General features: G+C 43.2%; 3 protein-coding genes across 3 annotated transcripts; all 3 read left to right on the top strand.

Moving 5' to 3' along the window:
- Positions 1 to 1,290: 1,290 nt before the first annotated feature.
- hsdl2 (hydroxysteroid dehydrogenase like 2) lies at positions 1,291 to 8,466 on the top strand. Its single transcript, XM_020636940.3, has 11 exons — positions 1,291 to 1,449; positions 3,123 to 3,286; positions 4,438 to 4,536; positions 6,210 to 6,324; positions 6,707 to 6,810; positions 6,898 to 6,996; positions 7,097 to 7,291; positions 7,398 to 7,469; positions 7,615 to 7,755; positions 7,952 to 8,080; positions 8,237 to 8,466. Exons 1-11 carry the CDS (start codon positions 1,433 to 1,435, stop codon positions 8,350 to 8,352), a joined length of 1,251 nt encoding a protein of 416 aa, XP_020492596.1. The 5' UTR covers positions 1,291 to 1,432; the 3' UTR covers positions 8,353 to 8,466.
- Positions 8,467 to 10,075: 1,609 nt separating this feature from the next.
- On the top strand, positions 10,076 to 20,578 carry LOC109986333 (calcyphosin-like protein). The gene is made up of 6 exons (XM_065965701.1): positions 10,076 to 10,423; positions 10,778 to 10,897; positions 17,379 to 17,517; positions 17,827 to 18,004; positions 18,136 to 18,345; positions 20,275 to 20,578. The coding sequence occupies exons 1-6, from the start codon at positions 10,216 to 10,218 to the stop codon at positions 20,374 to 20,376; spliced, it is 957 nt and encodes a 318-aa protein (XP_065821773.1). The 5' UTR covers positions 10,076 to 10,215; the 3' UTR covers positions 20,377 to 20,578.
- Positions 11,639 to 16,174, top strand: LOC136183202 (uncharacterized). The gene is made up of 4 exons (XM_065965791.1): positions 11,639 to 11,657; positions 11,778 to 11,887; positions 12,586 to 12,811; positions 13,017 to 16,174. The coding sequence occupies exons 1-4, from the start codon at positions 11,639 to 11,641 to the stop codon at positions 13,844 to 13,846; spliced, it is 1,185 nt and encodes a 394-aa protein (XP_065821863.1). The 3' UTR covers positions 13,847 to 16,174.
- Positions 20,579 to 22,660: the final 2,082 nt, after the last annotated feature.

Consider the following 22,660-nt stretch of genomic DNA (forward strand, 5'->3'; position numbering starts at 1 on the left):
ATAATATTTTATAAAATAAATAAAACAGACCACTTAGAATTTAAAGACAATCAAAATAAAACAACAACATATTTCTCAAGACTGCATGGTTAAGCTTAAAGGCTTTATATGGGATTTTTCACACTTAAATATAATATAAATCAAGTATATCCTCTGAAAATAACTCTGAGTCATGACTGTCTACAATGGGTGTAACACCCAAGTCCCGCTGTCTGTGATGTTTTCAGAGTCATATTTTCAGTTTGTTTACATCGCCCGGATGGCCGGCTGACTCCTCCCCTCGTGAATAAAAGTTGTTTAATTGAGGGACTAGAGAAAAGAAGAATAACATACTGTACTCACTGCTTAACTGTGTTTCTAGATCACGCTCATTTCGGGTAAATTTACATTCAGTGTAAAGATACGAGCATCGCTAGCATTAGCATGCTAACACAACAATGCACTGCGAGTTGTTTTGGTTTCATGCTGGTGCCGAAGGGCGACATCTGCTGGATCAAAAAAAATGCATATAAAGCCTTTAAATGGACATTTCTATATCACAGAGTGCAGACATTTAACTCTGAAACCTAGGGGTTAAAATGTGTACTGCAGTCTAAATTCTAAACATTGTAGAGAGCTGTCTCCCCCCCTCCTCTCTAGAGTGGATGCTCACGCAGGTTGCCATGTGGTGGACACTGAAGCTTCAGTGTTTATCCAGCTCTGCATCGGTCTGTAAACCTTTCTGTGTTCTAACCTCTCTCCATTTTTCAAAAGCATCTCCAATATTGATCCTAGTTTGAGCACGTTTCTGCTCGTGGAGCTTATTAGAAACATGCAGAGGCTTTTTAGGTCGAGTACAATCACTTCTATCTGAACCACTTCTCTTGCCCGCTTCCATCGCTGCAACACCTGTTGGTTTGACCTGATAACTGCTCTCATATCTGGTAAACCGAGGGGCGTCCAAAACGGCCGTGTGGGGGTGCCATAAAACCGGCTACCTTCTCTGGTCCAAACAAATCCAGATCATTCAGGACCAGACTCTAAAGTTAGAAGGAGGACATACTGGCTGCTGCATTGTTGTCAGAGAGTTCCATGACTCTGGAAGAAAAATATGTTCACAGTTTTGTACCTTTACCTTTTTCTCTTTATTTTCCTTTGACTTATGAAGCAAGCCTTAATCGGACACTCGAGGAACTGCAGGATTTTTCACTTCAGCATCGCTTCATTGTCACAAACACTGGAGGTTGCCGCTTGGGGTAATAAGCTACGAGTTAAACATCTCGTGGACCCGTGAGAATCTTTGCCTGCAGACCGGAAGTGGAGCAGAGTAGGTGAAATCCGGGTGACTTGACATCTTGAAGTGGGTGAAAGGTGGAGAAAAAGACAGGTTGTCATTCTTCAGCTTGATACTGTGAACGCTTCTTTACCTTTTCCCTTCCACACCTGAGCCACCATGCTGCAGAACACAGGGTGAGTGCACGTGAGCTTCTCAGACAGAGTCACTGTTAAATAATGTGATCTCTTCCAGGCTGTCATTACTGAACCTTATGAAAACTCGGCATTAAATGAGCTTTAATTGAATCGAGCAGCTGTCATTTGAAACTCTGATGAAGCCGATGTGACCGAAACATATTTACTATTTTATTAGTGCGAAGTTTGATTCCCGTTTATCTGTTTTATGACCTTTGACCAGGAAGAGTATAAAGTTGACGATTTTCTCTACGGAGTTTGGTCAACGCTTGTCCTGCTTCGCACCCTTGTTGTTGAGCATTTGTGAGCTGAATACAGAATCCCGTCTGAAGTCCTCTGAATTATTCCTGGACCTTTTCATTGAGTCCACGTCGCACCAGCTGGAAAACAAAGAACCAGAAACGGAGATTTTAGCCAACACCTTTCATTAAAGTAGACCCTTCAAGAGCCCGAATTATGTGTTGAACTACCTACTACAGAAATGTAGTGAGTTTGGTTCTGATATCTCAACCCTGTGCTCCATATGCAAGTTCTTTTTGTAAAGTTACTGTTTCTTCTATGGAGTTTTGTGAGAGAACTCTGGTGGTGTTTAAACTGATCCTGCGAAGTTTACTGACTAAAATCAAAGTGAAGTGAAGTGTAATTAAGAGGACACGCTGTAGATGTAGACAGTAAAAGAGCCGAACTGATCATAACAGAGACTGACCTGAGATCAGGGTTGATCTCTGTTCTTGACCTCTGAGCGAGATTATTAAGTAGGTGAAGTTCTCACATGAGTTCAGTGAAGGAGGAACCTGGGAGCTAACATGCTGCCTTGGTTAACAATGGTTCTCATTGTACTTTCTATTTTTCAAACATGACACATAGGAAAAATATTCATGAAGTAACTTTATTATTTAGTGACTTTCGTTAAAGAGCCCATATCGTTCTCAGGATGTGAAACCGACGGAGCAGCTTTACATGATCTTATTTAAACTGGTGTCAGTAAGAAAACAAGCAGCAGTGTTGAAAAATGAATAATGCTGAAGTGTAAAATCCTGCAGTTCCTCGAGTGTCCACTAGAGGCTGGCTGCAGAAGCACAGGAAGTCACATACACACCCATTCTAAAAAGCCTGTTTTTACAGCAGAGATTAACATGTTTACAGCCTGGTTCAAAAAACCAAATAGGTCTGATTAGCTCATGTCTCGATCTGCACACACGGGGTGAGATCATTCTCTCTCTGTGTCTGAGTCGGTAAAAAGATTTTAATATAAAACATACAGTAAAGTTTTCATACTATGGATCAGTAAAATAACAGCTTATTTCGTTTTAAAACTGGGTCATAAAAAAGAACGTAAATATTTGATTCACTCACACGATGGCGTCTTCGACCACACGAGAGCTGAAGAACCAGAAAGACGGCAGTTTGAGCCCAGAGGTGGAAAAGTTGTTTCTTCAAAATGCAGATTTTACTTAAACAAAAAGAAACCCAGCAGGTTTCCTTTGACACACACACACTTTTCACTTAGCCTAGCTTAGCACAAAGACTGTAAGCAGGAGGAAACTGTTAGCACGCCAGACCTTCATGTGAGCCTGTTGTGTTAGCATGTTGGCTAATAAGGTTTTCTTAATGTTCCATACTTTAATTTTTACGACGCCATGTGTTAATAAAACCGTCTCTGTGTGTTTCAGGAAGTTAGCCGGCTGCACGCTCTTTATCACCGGAGCGAGCCGAGGGATCGGTAAAGCCATAGCTCTGAAGGCCGCCAGAGACGGAGCCAACATCATCATTGCCGCCAAGACCGCTGAGCCCCATCCCAAACTACCAGGAACCATCTACACCGCCGCCCAGGAGGGTGAGGAGCTAACGGACTAACATGCTAATGGGCTAAAACTTTCTTCCTGTTTGTTTGGTAAAATAATGTTAAAGTTTATAGAGCTCAACAGTGTGGTTACCGAAGAAAAAAATCCTGTTAATTTTCTCCATAGTGGATTTGATCATGAGCCATGATGTCACAGGTAGACTGACCACGAGCTACCTGAGTGTGAAACGATGGTGTCTGCTCATGTAGGAGACACAAGTTCATCTGATATCAACACCGTTTTAAGAACAACATGGTTTATTCCGACATCTGTGAAAATAACTATAATACCCACAATCACAATGTCACAGCGAGGTCTCTGATTGGTGGAGCTTGCTGTTACCATGGCAATGTTTCGAACAGATATTTTTGCTATCTAGATGGTTAGCTAACAGTAAATGTACTTAAGACATTATAACAACGACTAAAGTAACATTTAAGGAGAAGAGGGATCATTTGTAATGTATTGTGGGATGTGTAGTTCCTTGACTTTGTGTAAGTACCCAGTCTGGTACCTTTCCTCTCTGTTTTTAACGCTGTTTTTGTGCCGAATCAAATGCTTTATAGTATTGTGGTAGCTGGTTGTCATGGTTACAGGCTTCAATCTCTTGATTTAAAGATTTAGTCAAATGTCAACGGAGGATTTGAACGGAGAAATCTACTTCCTGAACCAGAGTCTGTCGAGCTGTGTTTTCCTTAAATTTAACTCCTTCAGTTTGAAGTGGAGACGCTAACAGAATCAGCTGGAGGCGTTTTCACTTAGAGGGGGTCAGGTACAAAAATAATGACCACAGAAGAAGAAGACGGTAAATTAGCTATTAAACACTGAACACTCACTCACGCCTGCTTGGGAGGGCGTTCAATCTGTTTTGGACCTGCCTGCTGGAAAGTCAGACTCTGAGTTTGATGACTTAAACGTCTTTTTGAATCGTTTTAATGATTATGATTCTAAGGAGGACCGGTCTGTGTTCAGTGACGCTTCTCCATTCATTCAAACATTACACTAAAAACACTCCTCGGGTCAGGGGCTGTGATGTCATCGCGGTTTACTTTCCTCTGTCTGTTTGTCTTTGTTTGTTGTGTTTGATGTCGTCTCTGTGTTCCTGTGTGTTTAGGTTATTTAATGTGTGTTTTGTGTGTTTCAGTGGAGGCAGCCGGTGGGAAAGCGTTGGCCTGCGTTGTTGATATCCGTGACGAGCAGCAGATTGGAGAAGCTGTTCAGAAAGCTGTGGACAAGTTTGGAGGTGAGACGACGTTCAGACTGTTTCATTTAAACTGAGCAGAAAATAAACCAAAGTTTATTTAGGATTTCATTTCTGTGTTCTAAAGTTTACCTCGTCGCATCAAATCATTTTAGAAATTAGAAAATCTTCCTCCATTTACCCCGCTGAGTCTCCGGAGCATGGAGCATCACCACAGAGCAGATCGAGCGGGACAGGAAGTCAGACAACATTAAAACATCCGGTTTATTTTCAGAATAAAACACTTTGTTTTGACGGTTCAGCACAATGACCGTATATGTGTTTGTTGATGTGTTTATACAGTTTTATAAAACGTACATCATATTATCTCGTGTTGTCGTGTGTAATAACAACATAAACTCCTTTGTTGCGGCACTCCAGCTTTCTGCCTGTACCGGAGTGGAGGTCAGATTGAATCAGGTCTGATAACCTTCCACTGCGTGAAAATACACAGAAATCACTTCAGGTCAAATCCTTTGTCCGATTGAATCTGTGATAAAACACACCTGTCAGGAGATCATGACCAAATCTGCTGTCATCATCGTTCACTTCCCGTTGTACGACACCTGACACCTGTAACACACAAACGTGTCAAAACTATAACTGAACGACGTCGTTCTGTAACATTACAAACGTTACGGTTCCATGAACGTATACCTTCAGCTAAAGATCTGTGACTCCCACAGAGAACATCTCCAGGTAATAATGCATTGAAATGACATCACTGACCAGGTGAGGAGTCTAGAGTCAGTTACCATGGTGATCTGCCCAGGTTCAAAGAGAGCAGAGAGCCAAACCCTGGCTGCATCCGAATTGCCAAGTACCTACTCAATCTGTCAGTAGTCAGTAGTCAGTACCTACTATGCGTGCTGTATACTGTTAGTACCTACTATTCAGTATGCACGCACAGTAGACAGATATTTGTTCCTACTTCATCTGATTCATTCAGTATGGAAGCGGCGTCATTTACGTTACCCGAACCGGCCGCATTCACCCATTTTTATTTTTATTTTTTTAGCTTTATTCAAAAGGAGTAATGCGCATATAGAGTCAGGTAAAAAAAAACAATATCACAAGTAAAAGGCAGATTAAATAACTAAATAACATACAGTACATAAAGGAAAGTACAAATGAAAGACAGTAATATATGGAATATAAAATAAACCAATAAAGACGCATTTAAATAGTGAAATCATTATTTAAATAGAGGGGGAAAGGTTTTATAATAATGCAGATATTTGTTATATGTTCTGTTGTTAATTAAAAGTAGTGATTTCAGTCGGGACTTTAACTCTAGATTAAAAATTGATTCAATTAATCCACGCTCGTTTGTTTTGATTTGGAGGCGGACGTGAAGTGACGATTTATGTTTAACTTAGCACTGCATTGTGGGAGTTAAAATACAATTCATTTCCTGAAAGGATGCATCTGATCCATACTGCATGAAACCTGGAAGTTAGTATCCATACTGAAATGTTCAGTATACTGAGGTGGACCCAAAAAATGACCATTGAATGACCACGAGACTTCAGTATACTGAAACTCCATACTGAATAGTACGTACTGAACTGTGGCTATTCTGAAACGGCCACTGACTTGAGGCCTAACAGACCAGGATAACCTACGACCCCAAAACTCTCGATGACATCATAACAGAGCTTGTTTCTGATTGGTAGGAATCGACATCCTGATTAACAATGCCAGTGCCATCAGTCTGACGGGAACTTTGGAGACGCCAATGAAGAAGGTCGACCTGATGCTGGGAATCAACCTGAGGGGGACCTACCTGACGTACGCACACACACACACATTCACACACACAAACACACATACGCACTCACACACACACAGAAACACATTCTCTCACACACACACACACACACACACACACACACACACACACACACACACACACACACACAGAAACACATTCTCTCACACACACACACACACACACAGACGCACTCACACATACACAGAAACACATTCTCTCACACACACACACACACACACAGAAGCTGAAGTTAAACTTTACTAGTTTTTTATTGCAGGTGAAGAGTTTCAGTTAACGAGTTTAAGTTAACTAGCCTGAGGGAACGAGTCTCAGGTAGCAAACGTCAGTTAACGAGTTTCAGGACACGAGCCTTAGTCAAGGAGCGTTTGTGTTTTTCAGGTCCAAACTCGTTCTCCCTCACCTGCTGAAGAGTCGCAGTCCTCACATCCTGAACTTGTCGCCTCCACTCAACCTCAACCCCGTCTGGTTCAAAAACCACACAGGTAACCATAGCAACGGACCAGCCAGCATCCCATCATGCACCTGTGCAGTGATAATCGTTCTGTTTATTTGTCTGTTTGTTGTTTTAGCATACACAATGGCGAAGTACGGCATGTCCATGTGCGTGCTGGGGATGGCTGAAGAGTTCAGAGGACAAATCGCAGTCAACGCCCTCTGGCCCCGAACCGGTTAGTGGGTTCTTGTCAGCATGCTAACATACTTCTTATAGACTCCTGTAGTAAGCTAGCATGGTTAAACCCTGATCTTACCTGTGTGATGTTGCCATAGCGATCCAGACAGCAGCCATGGACATGTTGGGCGGAGATGGCGTGGGTAAGCAGTGTCGTACAGCTGACATCATGGCCGACGCCGCCTATGCCATCCTGTCCAAGCCGAAAGACTACACGGGTCACTTCGTGGTTGATGAAGACATCCTGAAGGAGGAGGGAATCAAAGACTTTGACCAGTACGCCGTCCAGCCAGGTAAGTACAGGCTAACTGAGCTAACTCTAACCTAGCATAGGTACAGCCTGTTCACAAACAAACACAAGTTGTGTGGTGCTTACTGTGCTCTCTGATTGGTCCACAGGTCACCCCTTATTGCCAGACTTTTTCCTGGATGAAGCTCCTGAGTCTCTGGTGGAGCAGATGGAGCAACACGGTGAAACATTCAGATAATCAATAAATCTGATGATTTTTTAAAACTGTAGCGATAATAGTTTCAAATGTTCAGGAGTTCCTTAGATGTCTGTCCATCGCCCCCTAGTGTTTGATGAAGGCTCCTTCTTTGTCTTTTTCGTTGATAGGAGCGACTCCTGCCTTCAAACCACCAACATCAGCCACGTCCTCCAGTGGACCAATAGAAAGCACCTTCAACGTCATCAGAGGAGTCCTCAACGAGGACGTCGTCAAGTCGACGCAGGGCATTTATCAGTTCGACCTATCAGGTAACATAGGTGTCCAACAGTATCCATATAAGGAGATCATGTGAATGTGTTTGTGTCTATAAAAGGTGACGGTCTTAATGTCCATAAAAGGACATCCTCTGATGGTCTTAATGTCCATAAAAGGACATCCTCTGATGGTCTTAATGTCCATATAAGGACAACTAGCGGGACACTGATGTGTTTGTGTCCATATAAGGAGAGAACCCTGGCGTTTGGTTTCTGGACTTGAAGAGCGGCTCCGGCAGCGCGGGGCAGGGCCAGCCGCCCATCAAGGCTGATGTTGTCATGACGATGGACTCAAATGACTTCAGCAAGATGTTTGCAGGTGAGTCATCACCATGGTAATAACGTGAACTGAGCCTGCTGCTGGTAAAAAAAAAACAGTTATCGAATGTGATGCTGTAACCACAGCGATGAGCGTGGTGAGATTTTGTGCTGTTGTTTCCATGGTAACAGCTGTATCTCTGTGTGGCGGTTTCAGGGAAGCTGAAGCCGACGATGGCATTCATGTCGGGGAAGCTTCGGATCAAAGGTGACATGACGCTCGCCATGAAACTGGAGAAACTGATGGGCAGGATGAACAAGGCCAAACTGTGAACCTAAAGCCCCGCCGTTAGCCTCCTCAGGCTCCGCCCACTCGCTGTACATGTTGCCTTATTAAATGAAACGATCGTAACATTTTAACAGTTTAATAAAATCCTTCTTAAGTGATGATGACTCAGCAATTTATCCCACCTGGACTCAGAACAGCTGAGGTCTGCCTCCATGTTTATTATGATGACATCACTACAATCATTGTGAACTGTGAAGGGTTTGAAAGACTGTTGACTTCATGTTGTTTAAGGTGTGTGTGCCTGTGTCCTGAATAACATGAGGTGTTCTCATCCATACTGAGAGTAGCTGTGTCCACTTACCACAGACAGAGGGCGCTCTAGAGCCAATAAGCCCACATGGACCCCCCCCCTCCCCCCTTGCAGTGTTCAGCTCGGAGTTGGGTAATGACAAACATCAACTGTCCACCAAACCTGCAGTCAGGGCCCATGAGCAGGATCTCATATTAGGCCCCTCCCCCACAGCCTGAGGTATGACTATAACCACGCCTCCATGACACTATCGAGCCGTTAACAGATTTACCTTAAGGTCGACAACATCTGACTACTTTAACACTTTTATATAGCTAAACTACATTTATTTATCAGACAGGTGAGGAAGAGGAGGTAGACTACATTTATTTATCAGACAGGTGAGGAAGAGGAGGTAAACTACATTCATTTATCAGACAGGTGAGGAAGAGGAGGTAAACTACATTCATTTATCAGACAGGTGAGGAAGAGGAGGTAAACTACATTCATTTATCAGGTGAGGAAGAGGAGATAAACTACATTTATTTATCAGGTGAGGAAGAGGAGGTAAACTACTTTTATTTATCAGGTGAGGAAGAGGAAGTAAACTACATTTATTTATCAGGTGAGGAAGAGGAGATAATCTATTTTTATTTATCAGGTGAGGAAGAGGAGATAAACTACTTTTATTTATCAGGTGAAGAGGAGATAATCTATTTTTATTTATCAGGTGAGGAAGAGGAGATAAACTACTTTTATTTATCAGGTGAGGAAGAGGAGATAAACTACATTTATTTATCAGACAGATGAGGAAGAGGAGGTAAACTACTTTTATTTATCAGGTGAGGAAGAGGAGGTAAACTACTTTTATTTATCAGGTGAGGAAGAGGAGATAATCTACATGTATTTATCAGGTGAGGAAGAGGAGGTAAACTACTTTTATTTATCAGGTGAGGAAGAGGAGGTAAACTACTTTTATTTATCAGGTGAGGAAGAGGAGGTAAACTACTTTTATTTATCAGGTGAGGAAGAGGAGGTAAACTACATTTATTTATCAGGTGAGGAAGAGGAGGTATACTACTTTTATTTATCAGGTGAGGAAGAGGAGATAAACTACTTTTATTTATCAGGTGAGGAAGAGGAGATAAACAATGTTTTTATCAGTGGTTTGGTTTCCAACCTTTTCTCCTTGGAGCGCCCTCTACTGTCTAAGAAAATCTGTGATAAAGTGATGCTCTGCTTTCATGAACATATGACTGTGAGTGTAAGTGTAAAATAAAGATGCAGTGATGCTCTATAATTCAACTAAACCTTAAAGTTTAGATAATCCTAAAATCCACTATGAACTGCATCTAAAGATAGTTCATTATCTATAGAAAGCAATAATCATAAACTTAGTTTTATTTTAATTATAAATAAATAATCTTAAACTGTAAAACTGACGTTTAACAGAAACGTGCGCATGCAGCGGTTCAAGTTCCGGTCCTAATTGTCCAATCAGCAGGTGCTCCAGGTGTCTCGCGCTCATTTATCCGCAGGTGTGTGTCCGGCTCCTCGTGCAGCCTCAGACGGTTCCTCGTTGTTTGTCGGCTGGCAGCGACTCGGAGCGGATCACGGCATGTCTGCACGTTTCGGAGCGGTGATGATGGCTTGGGTTTGGGTCAGTCTGCTGGCTTTAGCCCGGCTCAGCACGGAACAGGAGCCGCACCGGGACGCAGTCAGAGGTCCGGCCGGACCGCAGGTCCTGACCTCGGACTCCGAGCCGCAGGATGAGACCCGGATCGGGAGGAGGTTTTATCCGGAGCCGGTGTGGAGGTTTGTGGAAGGTAAAGAAGTGAAAGAAGAAGTCTGAGTGAGAGCGTCACATTAACGTCAACACGTTTAACCATCAGGCGGCCCTAAATATCACCCAAAGTCCAAGAAGTGACACAAAAACTAAACCACGAATATACTTTTATCAATTTCTAATTAAAATGACGCCAATCTTTTAACCAGCTTCAGTCCTTTGCACAGTTAATTATCCCAAATGTCCCAAATAAAGGGAGAGTCACTTTATAGACAGAAGGAAATAAAAGGGCTGTTGATAGAAGTTTGACGGTTAGTGAAGTTTTAGTTGTGCAGTTCAATAATTAAACTTTTTGTGACGGTTTTAATCGGTGCACATGAACTTTCTGTTTCAGCGTCTCAGCGTGGCGGTGAAGGATCGGTGTTAAACATCGGACGGCCTCAGTATCGCTGCAGCGACAGGACGCTGTCTGTTCGCTTCTCGTTGGTCCGACACTTAGCCCTGAGTCTGGAAGGTGAGTTTGATTTGTTCACCTGCAGCTGGTTTAACAGTCGACGGTAAACATTTTTTTACCAACTCAACTAAACGGTAACTGGACTTGAGCTTGTTTAAATCTTTTCTAGTCTTCTGACTACTCAAAGTACTTTAACATCACAGGTCGTACCTCACACACACACACACACACACACACACACACACACACACACACACACACACACACACACACACACACACACACACTGATTGTAGAGGCTGCTGAGTAAAGAGTCCGTCAGTATTAACTCATCCATTCATGCTTCATTGCTGCATTTGTTCCTCTCATACACACCTGTAGTAGAGGTTTTTGCAGTGTTTCATATAAATGAATTGAGCAGAGCGCCCCCTACAGGCCTGTAGCACTGATGTTGTGACATTTTAAAATAGTGTCTGTTTCCTTTGTTTACTGGGGTTGTGCGTTTTTCACTTTGCAGCAAGTTTGATATTTATTTATTCTTTTTACGTTGACAGCACACTTGTGTAAATTTAATGAGATTTTGTGTTTTTTGTTTGCACATTGATACTACTTATGGAAATCTTTTGGGCCTTTTGTTGTGTGTTTGTTCTTGTTGGCCACGGTAAGTTTATACCACCTTTACCCTCCATTTTAAAAAGTCAAAATAATCTTTGTTGTAGCTTTTGGATTTTAGTGTGGAGATTGTTTCCGTTTTATATGGATGGATACATGATTGTGTAGAGAATCTAAAAACATACAACAATGCCACATGAAGAAATGTGTAAGCTCATCATGAGTCACTTTTACTCATTAAGTATTTAACAGTCAGTCACCTGAACTCAATCAAATCTTTTCTCTTTCTAAAAGAAACATGAGTTTTGTCCTCATTCTGTGTCCGCAGATGGGAAAAGGTTGCTGTCTTTACCGGATGAATGTCGTGGTTCTGCTCGTACCTTCGGGCCCTGGCTGATGCTGAGGATCCCTTACATCAGCTGCCATATCGGATCATGGGTGTGCTTCGTCTTTTAAATTAATATAACTGAAAGCACTTTGCAGCTAGTTCAGGAAGTTCAAACACAAGTTGACTCTAAATGCCCTGACACACCAAAGAGAACGTAGGCCGTCCATCCTTGTTGGACCGTTGGTGATCGGTCGTCGCCCTAGTTCATGTGATGTGTCTGGCTCAGTCGCTACCCGTCAGGGTCGCCAATTCAAGATGTTGAGAGGGATCTCTCTGATTGGCTGTTGGGAGGTTTTATTTATCTCTAGCTCTCGACACAGGTTCAGGAAAGCCCCTTGAGCATGCCGCTGTAGTATCCATGCTTTCACCCATTAGTGTGTAACTTTCATCCCCTATGGTGAGTTGCAGAAAGAATGATGTCACAGTGGAACTGCCACTTAGAACGAAACTGAAGAAGGTCAAAGCTCTGGGTAAAAATGTCACTGTTAACTGCTAACTTCAAAGATCAAAGGTGCAGCATTTGTGCAGATATCAAATCCTGCAGACATGGTAAGGATGGCCTGACACATGACCCAAACTATAAACTTTGAGAATGAATGCTAATAAGTGATTGGTTTCTTCCAGGATTCCATCTTTGAAATGATTTATGGGGACTTGGCTGGGGAAATGTTCACAATGCTGGCAGCTTGTTTCAATGCAGCACCACTTATTATGCGGGCTCGTCACCCCAGTGCTGTTCAGGAAATAGATCTGTTTGAGCTTTGGGATTTTGAAGCGATTCCTATTGAGCCATTTAATCCTGAGGCCCAGACCGCCTCCACGACAGAGACCCCGGCCACCTCGTCGACAGCAGCCTCTACTACTTCAACCACCCCTGCATCCACCACGTCTACAACGGTGCCACCCAGACCACAACCAACAGAGCCATCCATCCAGAGACGACAGAGGGTGGTCAAAGCTCTCCTGTGATAACGGTAACACAGGAGACATTTTTTGATAATGACAACTTTGAGTTTTGGGGATTTATTGCAATTCCAATTAGGCCATTTGCTGGTGACCAACCCACTATTGCAACTACCGGAACCAGCACAGCAGAAACTACCTCAACTGTTGCGATGTCAACCACTGTAGCCCAGACTACGACTACCACTGAAGCCCTGACTTCTTCTATAACCACAGAGGTTACGACCCCGACCGCCTCCACGACAGAGGACCCGGATGCCTCGACGACAGAGGCCCCAACAACAGAAGCCCCAACAACAGAAGCCCCAACAACAGAAGCCCTGACCACGTCAACCACAGCTGCCTCTGCTACTTCAACCACCTCTACATCCACCACCTCTACAATGGCGCCACCCAGACCACAACCAACAGAGCCATCCATCCCAGAGACGAGAGAGGGTGGTCAAAGCCCTCCTGTGATAACGGTAACACGGGAGACATTTTTTGATTATGACAACTTTGAGTTTTGGGGATTTATTGCAATTCCAATTAGGCCGTTTACTGGTGACCAACCCACTACTGCAATTCCAGCTGCCTCTACTACTTCAACTACCTCTACAACGGCGGTCTCTACCACGTCAACCACAGCAGCCTCTACTACTTCAACCACCCCTGCATCGACCACCTCTACAACGACGGCCTCTACCACGTCAACCACAGCTGCCTCGACCACGTCAACAATAGCAGCCTCTACTACGGCGGCCTCTACGATGTCAACCACAGCTGCATCCACCACCTCGACAACAGCGGCCTCTACAACGTCAACCACAGCTGCCTTGACCACGTCAACAACAGCAGCCTCTACTACTTCGACCACCTCTACAACGGCGCCCTCTACGATGTCGACCACCTCTACAACGGCGGCCTCTATAACGGCGGCCTCTACCACGTCAACCACCGCAGCCTCTACAACGACAGCATCTACCACAGCAGCCTCTACAGCTTCGACCACGGCAGCCTCTACCACCTCAATACAGATTGTTTCATATTTAAAGTTCCTTGAGTAGTCAGCTATACACGCTCAAGTCCATTTACAATCATTAGTTATTTCAATAGGCCTTAATAGAAGTATGATGGTCAATGCAAAAAATGAACTCCAGATGCTTGTCGTTTTTGTGTTTATCCCTTTATATTCCATTTTTTTAATATTTAAATTTTTTTTTACTACTTGTAGACAGTAGTTGCTACTTAAGTTTTACATTAGGGATGTTTGGAAGTTTTCTAACATGCCTCATATTCTCGATGAGCGATGTCACCCATTGGTTTCTGACAGGATGTTTTGGAAATTCATGGTCGTTGCCACATTGTGAATGCTGATTCTATCAAACTTTCAGTTAACCTAAAGGCGCTGACAAACCAAGGAGATAGGCGGTGAGCGGTCGCCCCCCTAGTTTTTGCGGAGTGTCTAGCTCTGTTGCGACCCGATGGCCCCAATTGGCCTCTTTTTTTTTTTGGCCAATTCCACATGTTGAATCGGTGTGGGCCGTCGCCAGCGCGGTTGGGGATAGGACTCTCTGATTGGCTGTTCAGCTAAGTGAAACAGGAGAGCCAGTGCACGAGAAGAAATACGGAAGCACATCTTCTATTCTTGTTCAACTAATAAAAGACCAAGGGCTGACAACGCCATGTTCACCTTTTTTATCAGACATTATTCCAGATTAGAAGTTCCTGTATCACGAGTGTTGAGCAACAGCGGTGAGATAATGGACTTCTCATGTCACAACAACGGTTTATTTATCCATGTTCTTCCTTGTCCTCTTCCGGTTTCACCTTTTTGGAATGACGATTACAGACTACCACCCCCTGCTGGCATGGAGAGGTGTTTCCTCATACATGAGAAGAATGTACGTTGTGGTTGGCCGTCGGCTGTAGTCCTTGCGGTGTGTTCTAGTGCAACTTTTTGGTCAAGACAAAAGGCATCACCCGCTGACGACACGGGCGGCCTTCGTCGCCACCAGTTCTTGGCCATCTGCTTGGTGTGTCAAGACCTTTACTCCAGGCAAAGAGCTGGAGCTTGGCTCAAACTGCAGGATAATGGGGCCCATTTGAGGTCCGATTCTTCTTTCCCGACAATCACAGGGTTGCTCCTGACTCAAGGCTTCTTGGAACAGATTACCTGCTCAGTAGTGTGAATCGTTTGAAGATCCAATCATAACATCTCTGATCTGCTTTGCGATCGTCAGGAACACCTCGATTTATTTAAAAACCTTTGATATTTAGAATTTACGTAGAATGATTACGTAATGAAAGGGTCTGGCAGAAGTCATGTGTGATTCCAATCACTGAGAGAGACGAGGGAGGACAGTAATAGGCTAATTGTAATAGAGGCGACCAGAGGCAGGAGGCAACCCGCACATGTGCGCCGAACTACTTTAATGCTCATAGTTACAATCATACTTCCAGCTCTTGCTGAAGAATAGACAATCCATGTTGCCCGCATCTCCCAAGACAATTCTTCACTCAAAATAAAAATAATCCCACATTTAACTGCCGCCTCCATTGTTTACGTAAGGTCACAGAACAATAATCTTAAGGAAATCCTGTAGTATTTGATGTGCCAAGATTTTCATATCTTGTAGTGTGAGCATGTTTGAGATTATGGAGATGAATATCTGTTACGATTCTCCTAAAGTGTGTGAAGCTGCCCGAATTCAAAATTGGGAAGGATTTTAAAACTCCTGCAGTGTGAGCCAGGCTTAAGGCGGGCCTTAACAAGGCTGTAAACATGTTTTTCTATTGTCAAGACGACATTCTATTAAGAGGGGTGTAAATTATTCTGGTTCTTTTGGAGCCAGCCTCAAGCGAACACTCAAGGACCTGCAGTTCCACATTGGCTCCCTTTTTTTAACACCCGAGGTTGCCGCTGGTTTCTTAATTGATTCTTAACTTGTTATCTATCAGTTGGTTAAAATGTAGACATTTGAGGATGTTAACCCCCCTAGTTTAAGGTTTCTTTCCTTATCACTTCTTATTCCAGTTTTTAAAATGCTGAAAATGTCAACTTTGATACCATTTTCCGCCTGGCAACCAGGAGTCAATCATGAGTCAGGTGAAGAATCAGTCGGCGAATTAGGAGCCCCAGCTCCTTTCCCTTTTGAAGGTTTCTGTTTTCACACTGCTACAAAGTGCAAAATCATTTAATTTCTGCCCTGAGAGTGAAAATACTCAAATTAAACTAATGTGACATTCAGACACAAGTTCAAACAATTAATTTGATTTAAACTGTCAGACCAGCCACACGCACACACATTTCTAAGATATTGTCTTATTGTTATAAGATCATTTGTGCTTTCTGTTGTTGTTAATAAAGGGAAAAAAATCCAATGTGAAAGAGATCCATCAGATCACTGACTCTGATATGGTTCGCGGGTGCTTCACATATCTCAAGACAGTGAGACGACTGATTCTGTCACTGTCATTTTTAATAGTCTAGTGATTTTTGTTTCCCTCATTTACCTGCTTTAATACTCATACAGCCAGAAACGAGGATGTCCCCAAGAGGGCAGTGTTGTATTCTCTAAAATATAAAGAGTGAACCAAAAACACAGGTTTTTCTAAACTATCCAGCTACAGCCCTGGAGTAGAGAAACTACACAGATGATATGCTAAATGTCGACTGCAGAAACAAAGCACACAGGATTTCAGTCATCACTGATAGTAATATACAGTCTATGGTGTCTGATTCTCCCACTGACACAACAACACGTCCTTATCATACCAATAACAGACCAATACACAGTTTAAGGCTTTTAATGTGAAAGAAACTCAGGAAGTGCTGAGCTAACGCTGCTGGTTAAGTTAGGTAACACTTGACTCTCGGTAAAGTTCACTCGGTAAAGTTCGTTACTTTAATGTCGTGAAAATGTAAGTGAACGTGAGTGAACCGGTTCAGTATCGACACCATGGTGATAACACGTCGAGAAGGTGATCCATTTCTGTTGATGTTAGATTGGGCAGCCAATCAGAGCAGACAACATGACATCTCCATAGTAACGCGGATCGTTTGGGGAGGGGCAGTAATAAGACTCCCGGTTGTTGTTTCCTGCTGAAGATTAAAAAGTGTCGGTGAGTTTCAGTCGAATATAACCTCTCTGAACTTATTTTATATTTAATGTGTTTTTTATGTAATGATTATTGAAATGTGTTTATAATAGCGATTTATAATATACGAGCGCGACAGCCCTCCACTTCCTGCTGTCACGAGCCTGCAGACACAGTTAGGAGCAGAACCAGAAACTATTAACCCTCTATAGTACCATAAGACCATACCAGCATAAGAGTATTGTATTTATAAGAATAAGACTGAGAATGAACTCTATGTATAGATTTTGTAATGTTTTTATCAGAATATACTTACTTATACTTTATCTGCACATGATGATTTAATATAGGAGATAATCTGCACCTCATATATGACAATTTCCTCCCAGACGTTCAGAACCGTGAGGTTCATAAGTGAGGAAGGTCTTTGTATGTGTTTGTGTACATGCTTGTTGTCCTTACGTGATGATTGTTCTCCTGTTCTGTTGTTGCCGTCAGTGATGGCGGGGACGTCGAGACACGATCAAGAGATGGCGATGAACGCCAGGCGTCGTCTGTCGGAGTGTTCGGACCCCGTGGAGCGGCTCAGACTGCAGTGTCTGGCCAGAGGATCGTCTGGGATCAAAGGACTGGGCAGGTGAGCTCCTCATGAACCTGGTCCTGAACAGGTTGACTTGATCAGGAGGTCATCAGCCCAGATCAAATGTCTGAGGCTGATACTGTTAGTAAAGGTCGGATTAGAGAAGTCCTCCTCCACTGAGACGAAGATATCCACTTTTAATCTACAATCTTTTTCAAAACTGGTACCTACATTACCCAGAATGCTCCTCTTCAGAATATTGGTTATTTTCTTCTGAAGTTGACATGAACGGCTCCTCACTTTGTATTTATCTGACAGCTGGAGATTTTTAATACGTTCTTTCATGCTGTGTTGGTGTGTTCTCAGGACCTTTAAAATAATGGATGATGATAAAAATCGCTCTCTGGACTTGAAGGAGTTTCTGAAAGGTTTGAACGATTATGGGATCCTGATCGAGAAACAGGAAGCAGCGGATATCTTTCAGCGCTTCGATCACGACGGGAACGGGACCATCGACTTTGACGAGTTCCTCATCACCCTGAGGGTAAAACTGCAGACCCCTCACTGTGCGGCCAGGAGCGGGAAACCTTCCCTCATTCAGCCACGGAGGTCATTATTCTGGATTCAGTTAGAATCCCATCGATGAATAAACATGTAGTCTTTCTGTTGTTGCAGCCGCAGATGTCTAAAGCCAGGAAGGAGGTGGTCATGCAGGCGTTTCGGAAGCTGGATAAGACGGGAGACGGCGTGATCACCATCGAAGACCTGAGGGGGGTTTATAACGCCAAGTACCACCCCAAGTATCAGAATGGGGAGTGGACGGAGGATCAGGTGTTCAGGAAGTTCTTGGACAGCTTCGACTCGCCGTGCGACAAAGACGGAAAGGTAACAGACGCAGTTAGCCTGATGAGCGTGTTACTGTCGGAGACTTAAAGACGATGACCCGAGCGTGACAGGAGTGTTATTCAAACCTGGGGGGTAAAGTTCATATTCTGTGTGTTCTGTGTTTGAATGCACGAGCGGTTTCTTTCCCCTCCTCCCATTTATAAAGTGCATGCAGGTATTAGTAACACGCACATGCGTCTTTATTCACAGGCGTGTGTGATTTAGTGGTTAGCAGACGTTTTATTAGTATTTCCAACAGTTTAGAGAACGTTAAAACAGTGGTATGAAAAGGATTGAGAAAAACTGTTCTCACCCACTAACGCATCAGCACCCACCATCAGCTCCCCTCCAATCATACATCAGCATGCAGCACCAGCTCCCGGCCAATGAGTGACAGGCAATGAGCGCTCATCCAATCACACAGCAGGTACCTGCAACACAGCACAGGAGGGACAGGCGCAACATAGGAAAAAGCAAAGCCATGAAGGCGGATTTAATAATAATAAAAAAATATAATCCCAGACTTTACACTGAACTTGTGACTCACAGTCATCCATGTCACCTCCCAGACTCTGTTCAGTGTAGACGTGAAGAAGTGTGAAAGGTTTGTCATGTTCCTCGCCTTTAAAGGACTTACAGACACAGAGCACAGCTGTTCTGCGTCTAAGCTTCCCGTCCTGAGTGTTGCTGTCAGAGGACGGCCGAGCGAACACGATGTACTAATGCTAACGCTGGTGTTCCTCTCTGAAGGTGACTCAGGAAGAGTTCATGAATTACTATTCTGGTGTGAGTGCTTCCATCGACACAGACGTCTACTTTATCGTGATGATGAGGAGCGCCTGGAAACTCTGAGCGAGCTGTGTTCTGGTATAAAGTAGCTCATGTTGGCGGTGGTGGTGGTGGAGGGAGGTCGCAGCGGCTTCCCGTTTCTCTCTGTTTTCTTTGTTTCCTCAATGACTCTGTTCTGTTTCCTTCTGCTGGAGTGGAGCGATTATTTATGGGAATATTTGCACATTAAAGCAGTATGTGTAACTCTGACCCCTAGTGTTTAAAATGGGTACTGCAGTCTAAATTCTAAACATTGTAGAGAGCTGTCTCCCCCCGCCCCCTCCTCTCTAGAGTGGATGCTCACGCAGGTCACCATGTGGTGGACACTGAAGCTTCAGTGTTTATCCAGCTCTGCATCGGTCTGTAAACCTTTCTGTGTTCTAACCTCTCTCCATTTTTCAAAAGCATCTCCAATATTGATCCTAGTTTGAGCACGTTTCTGCTCGTGGAGCTTATTAGAAACATGCAGAGGCTTTTTAGGTCGGGTACAATCACTTCTATCTGAACCACTTCTCTTGCCCGCTTCCATCGCTGCAACATCTGTTGGTTTGACCTGATAACTGCTCTCATATCTGACAAACCGAGGGGCGTCTGACTGAATGTCTGTTAACGATTCATCTTAGATTCATCAAAGTTTTATAGAGCTGAAATAAAGTCGGTGTAGATGCTTTTTTATTGGAGGTGATTCATTAATAAAAAGGATTCCTCTTTTTGGACAGAAACCAGCTGCTTCATGGTCGATTAACTGCTCATCTCTCATGCTTTTACTTTGAAGTTTAACTCTCATGCTTTTACTTTGTAGTTTAACTCTCATGCTTTTACTTTGAAGTTGAACTCTCATGCTTTTACTTTGTAGTTTAACTCTCATGCTTTTACTTTGTAGTTCAACTCTCATGCTTTTACTTTGAAGTTCAGCTCTCATGCTTTTACTTTGTAGTTTAACTCTTATGCTTTTACTTTGTAGTTTAACTCTTATGCTTTTACTTTGTAGTTTAACTCTCATGATTTTACTTTGTAGTTTACCTCTTCAGACTCCTCCTTCTTGTCGTTTCGTTCTGAACGTTGTCATTCTGTTTGATGTAAAATTCTTTGTTCTGGCAGGTGACCAAAGAGGAGTTCATCAACTATTACTGCGGAGTCAGCGCCTCCATCGACAACGACGTCTACTTCATCCTCATGATGAGAAACGCCTGGAAGCTTTGAGTCTGATTAGACCTGTCCTACTTGCCCAACCACTCCTACCTGTCCTACCTATCCTACCTGTCCTACCTGTCCTACCTGTCCTACCTGTCCTACCTGTCCTACCTATACTACCTGTCATACCTGTCCTGTAATAATGAGTATGATTTTATAATCCCCATGTTTTGCTTGATGTCAGGCTTTTGTCTTGATGTTGTAACTTTTTGTGCTTTTAGTTAAAAGTTTAACATTTTTAAGAGATTTTGAACATTTGTGATTTTAATGTTAGAAATATTTTTATTCTACATGTCTCTGAAGGTAAACACAAGGGGGCAGTATGACTTTATAACATGTTTTTATTGATATGCATAAAACCACAGACTGTTAAAGTAAAAAGATTTGTACATGGTTATATTTTAGAATATGTTGTAACAATAACTGAGATTAGAGCCACATTAAAAAAATACTTTGTGAACAAAGTCGTAACGCTACAAGAATAACTGTAAGATAAAAGCTGAATCACCTGAATAGTTGCAAAAAATAAAGATGTACTATTTTAGAAAAGCCTTTTATATTTAGGCTCTTTTCTCCAACTTGATCTCCTAATATGACGACTTTATTCTGAAATACAACACCTTATAAGGTCTTCATCCCTAAACTCTCAGGTAATGTGCCCTTTGCTCTGTGCTGTGCAGCAGGTACAATCAGACTTTAAAGTTTCTGATATCTTACAAAAGTTCATTCTGACCATTTCAGTCTGCGCAGAAATAAAAATCGAGGTGCATGTTGTGTTACATATTTTCAAAAGCAGCTTTGTGTTTGTCGTGTCCACAAACAGTCGGGTCAGGCCTCTGCAGCTCTGCAGCTCACCTGTAGCTCACCTGCAGCTCAGAGTGATGTCACAGTGCTGAGCAAAGGAAAGCAGCTGTTTCACAGACAGAAGAGTCTGAGTGTCCTGAATGAGGAGGTGTGCATCAGGAGTTTGTTTCCCTTCATACAGATTTGAGCAGCTTTGTTTGAAAGGACCTCGCTGGTGTTTTCAGATATTTTTAACTGTGGTCTGTATAAATCATGGACGTACTCAGTGCCGTCATCAGGGGTTTTTGAAGAGAGGAGTTGTGAAGCTGAATGAAGGTGGTCACCATGTTGGCAATACTGACTCTACCTAACTTTAGATCAATCTAGACACAGGCAAAGCGACGGTTTGGCCGACTCCTTGCACACAGCCATGAGCGAGTAGGTGGACTACAACAACAATGGCGGAGTTCTGTTTGTGCTGATCGCTCTGTTGAATTAAGAAATGCTTCTCCAGCTAAGTGAAGATTAACCGCTCCATCATCAAATACTGAATCGACCTACATGCCTGAGAAGGAGCAGCCACAAGGCGATTAGCTGTTAGCTGTTTCTGTATGTTTACCCCTCACCGCTCTGAAGAGGGAAGAGTCTGGTTGTTTTATAAACCTCCTACTGTCTTAGAAGGTCGTACTGATTGGTCTAAAGTGCAGGATGAGGGGTGCTGGTGGAGCAGTGGTTAGCCCCATGTATGGAGGCTGTCGTCTCAAATGGGCGGCCCGGGTTTACATCCGGCCTGTGGCTTCTTTCCCGCATGTCATTCCCCACTCTCTCTCCCTGATTTCCGACTCTATCCACTGTCCTATCTATCAATTAAAAGGCACAAAAAGTCCCCCCAAAAAATAAAAAAATCTAAGACAAAGTGCAGGATGAGAACAAATGTGAGATCCTCAGTCTGCCAAAACTACCCCGATGTGGTAATGATTCTGGAAAACCTACAGTCAGCAGCTGTTGAAGTAAACAGTGAGGAGGTCCAACGTGTCTGAAGGTCCTGGACTAATTTGTCCAGTCGGCAGTTTGAGGAGTTGTCAGTACACGAAAAACATCAAATTAATCATGAAAACATCAAAATAAACATCAAAAGCAACAAAATACTTCAAGTCTATATTTCCATGTCCCCAAATCAAAGAGTGCAGTCGATCGTTCTGCTGTCAGTGAAACATAATTCTCTCTTCGACCTGCAGAAAGAAGAATTACAGACATTTATGAGGAGGCAGGCTGATGCGTCGTCCTCTTCATTCATACCTGACATCCTTCAGGTGAACTTCATGAATCATCATGTGATCACTCTGGAGTCACCTGGGATTCATGAATCCAGATGACCCACATACTTCAGTCCGGACATCAAGTGGGCACTAAAAAAACTGACTTTTACTTTAAGGTTTGGTGGCCTCTCAGATGTATCTAGGGTCCTCATGAGGGGTCCTGACCCGCAGATTACGAAGCACTGATAAGA

This window comes from Labrus bergylta, chromosome 17 (genome assembly GCF_963930695.1).
Source record: "Labrus bergylta chromosome 17, fLabBer1.1, whole genome shotgun sequence".
In the NCBI taxonomy this organism is placed as follows: domain Eukaryota; kingdom Metazoa; phylum Chordata; class Actinopteri; order Labriformes; family Labridae; genus Labrus; species Labrus bergylta.

Coding starts and splice junctions, on each gene's coding strand:
- hsdl2 (XM_020636940.3), top strand. Junction 6,325..6,706: donor CTGAGGGGGACCTACCTGAC/GTACGCACACAC, acceptor TGTGTTTTTCAG/GTCCAAACTCGTTCTCCCTC. Junction 7,756..7,951: donor TTATCAGTTCGACCTATCAG/GTAACATAGGTG, acceptor TGTCCATATAAG/GAGAGAACCCTGGCGTTTGG.
- LOC109986333 (XM_065965701.1), top strand. CDS start 10,216: ATGTCTGCACGTTTCGGAGCGGTGATGATGGCTTGGGTTTGGGTCAGT. Junction 10,424..10,777: donor GGTGTGGAGGTTTGTGGAAG/GTAAAGAAGTGA, acceptor TTTCTGTTTCAG/CGTCTCAGCGTGGCGGTGAA. Junction 18,346..20,274: donor CGTGCGACAAAGACGGAAAG/GTAACAGACGCA, acceptor TTGTTCTGGCAG/GTGACCAAAGAGGAGTTCAT.
- LOC136183202 (XM_065965791.1), top strand. Junction 11,888..12,585: donor GCTGCCATATCGGATCATGG/GTGTGCTTCGTC, acceptor TTCAGGAAATAG/ATCTGTTTGAGCTTTGGGAT. Junction 12,812..13,016: donor AAAGCTCTCCTGTGATAACG/GTAACACAGGAG, acceptor CTATAACCACAG/AGGTTACGACCCCGACCGCC.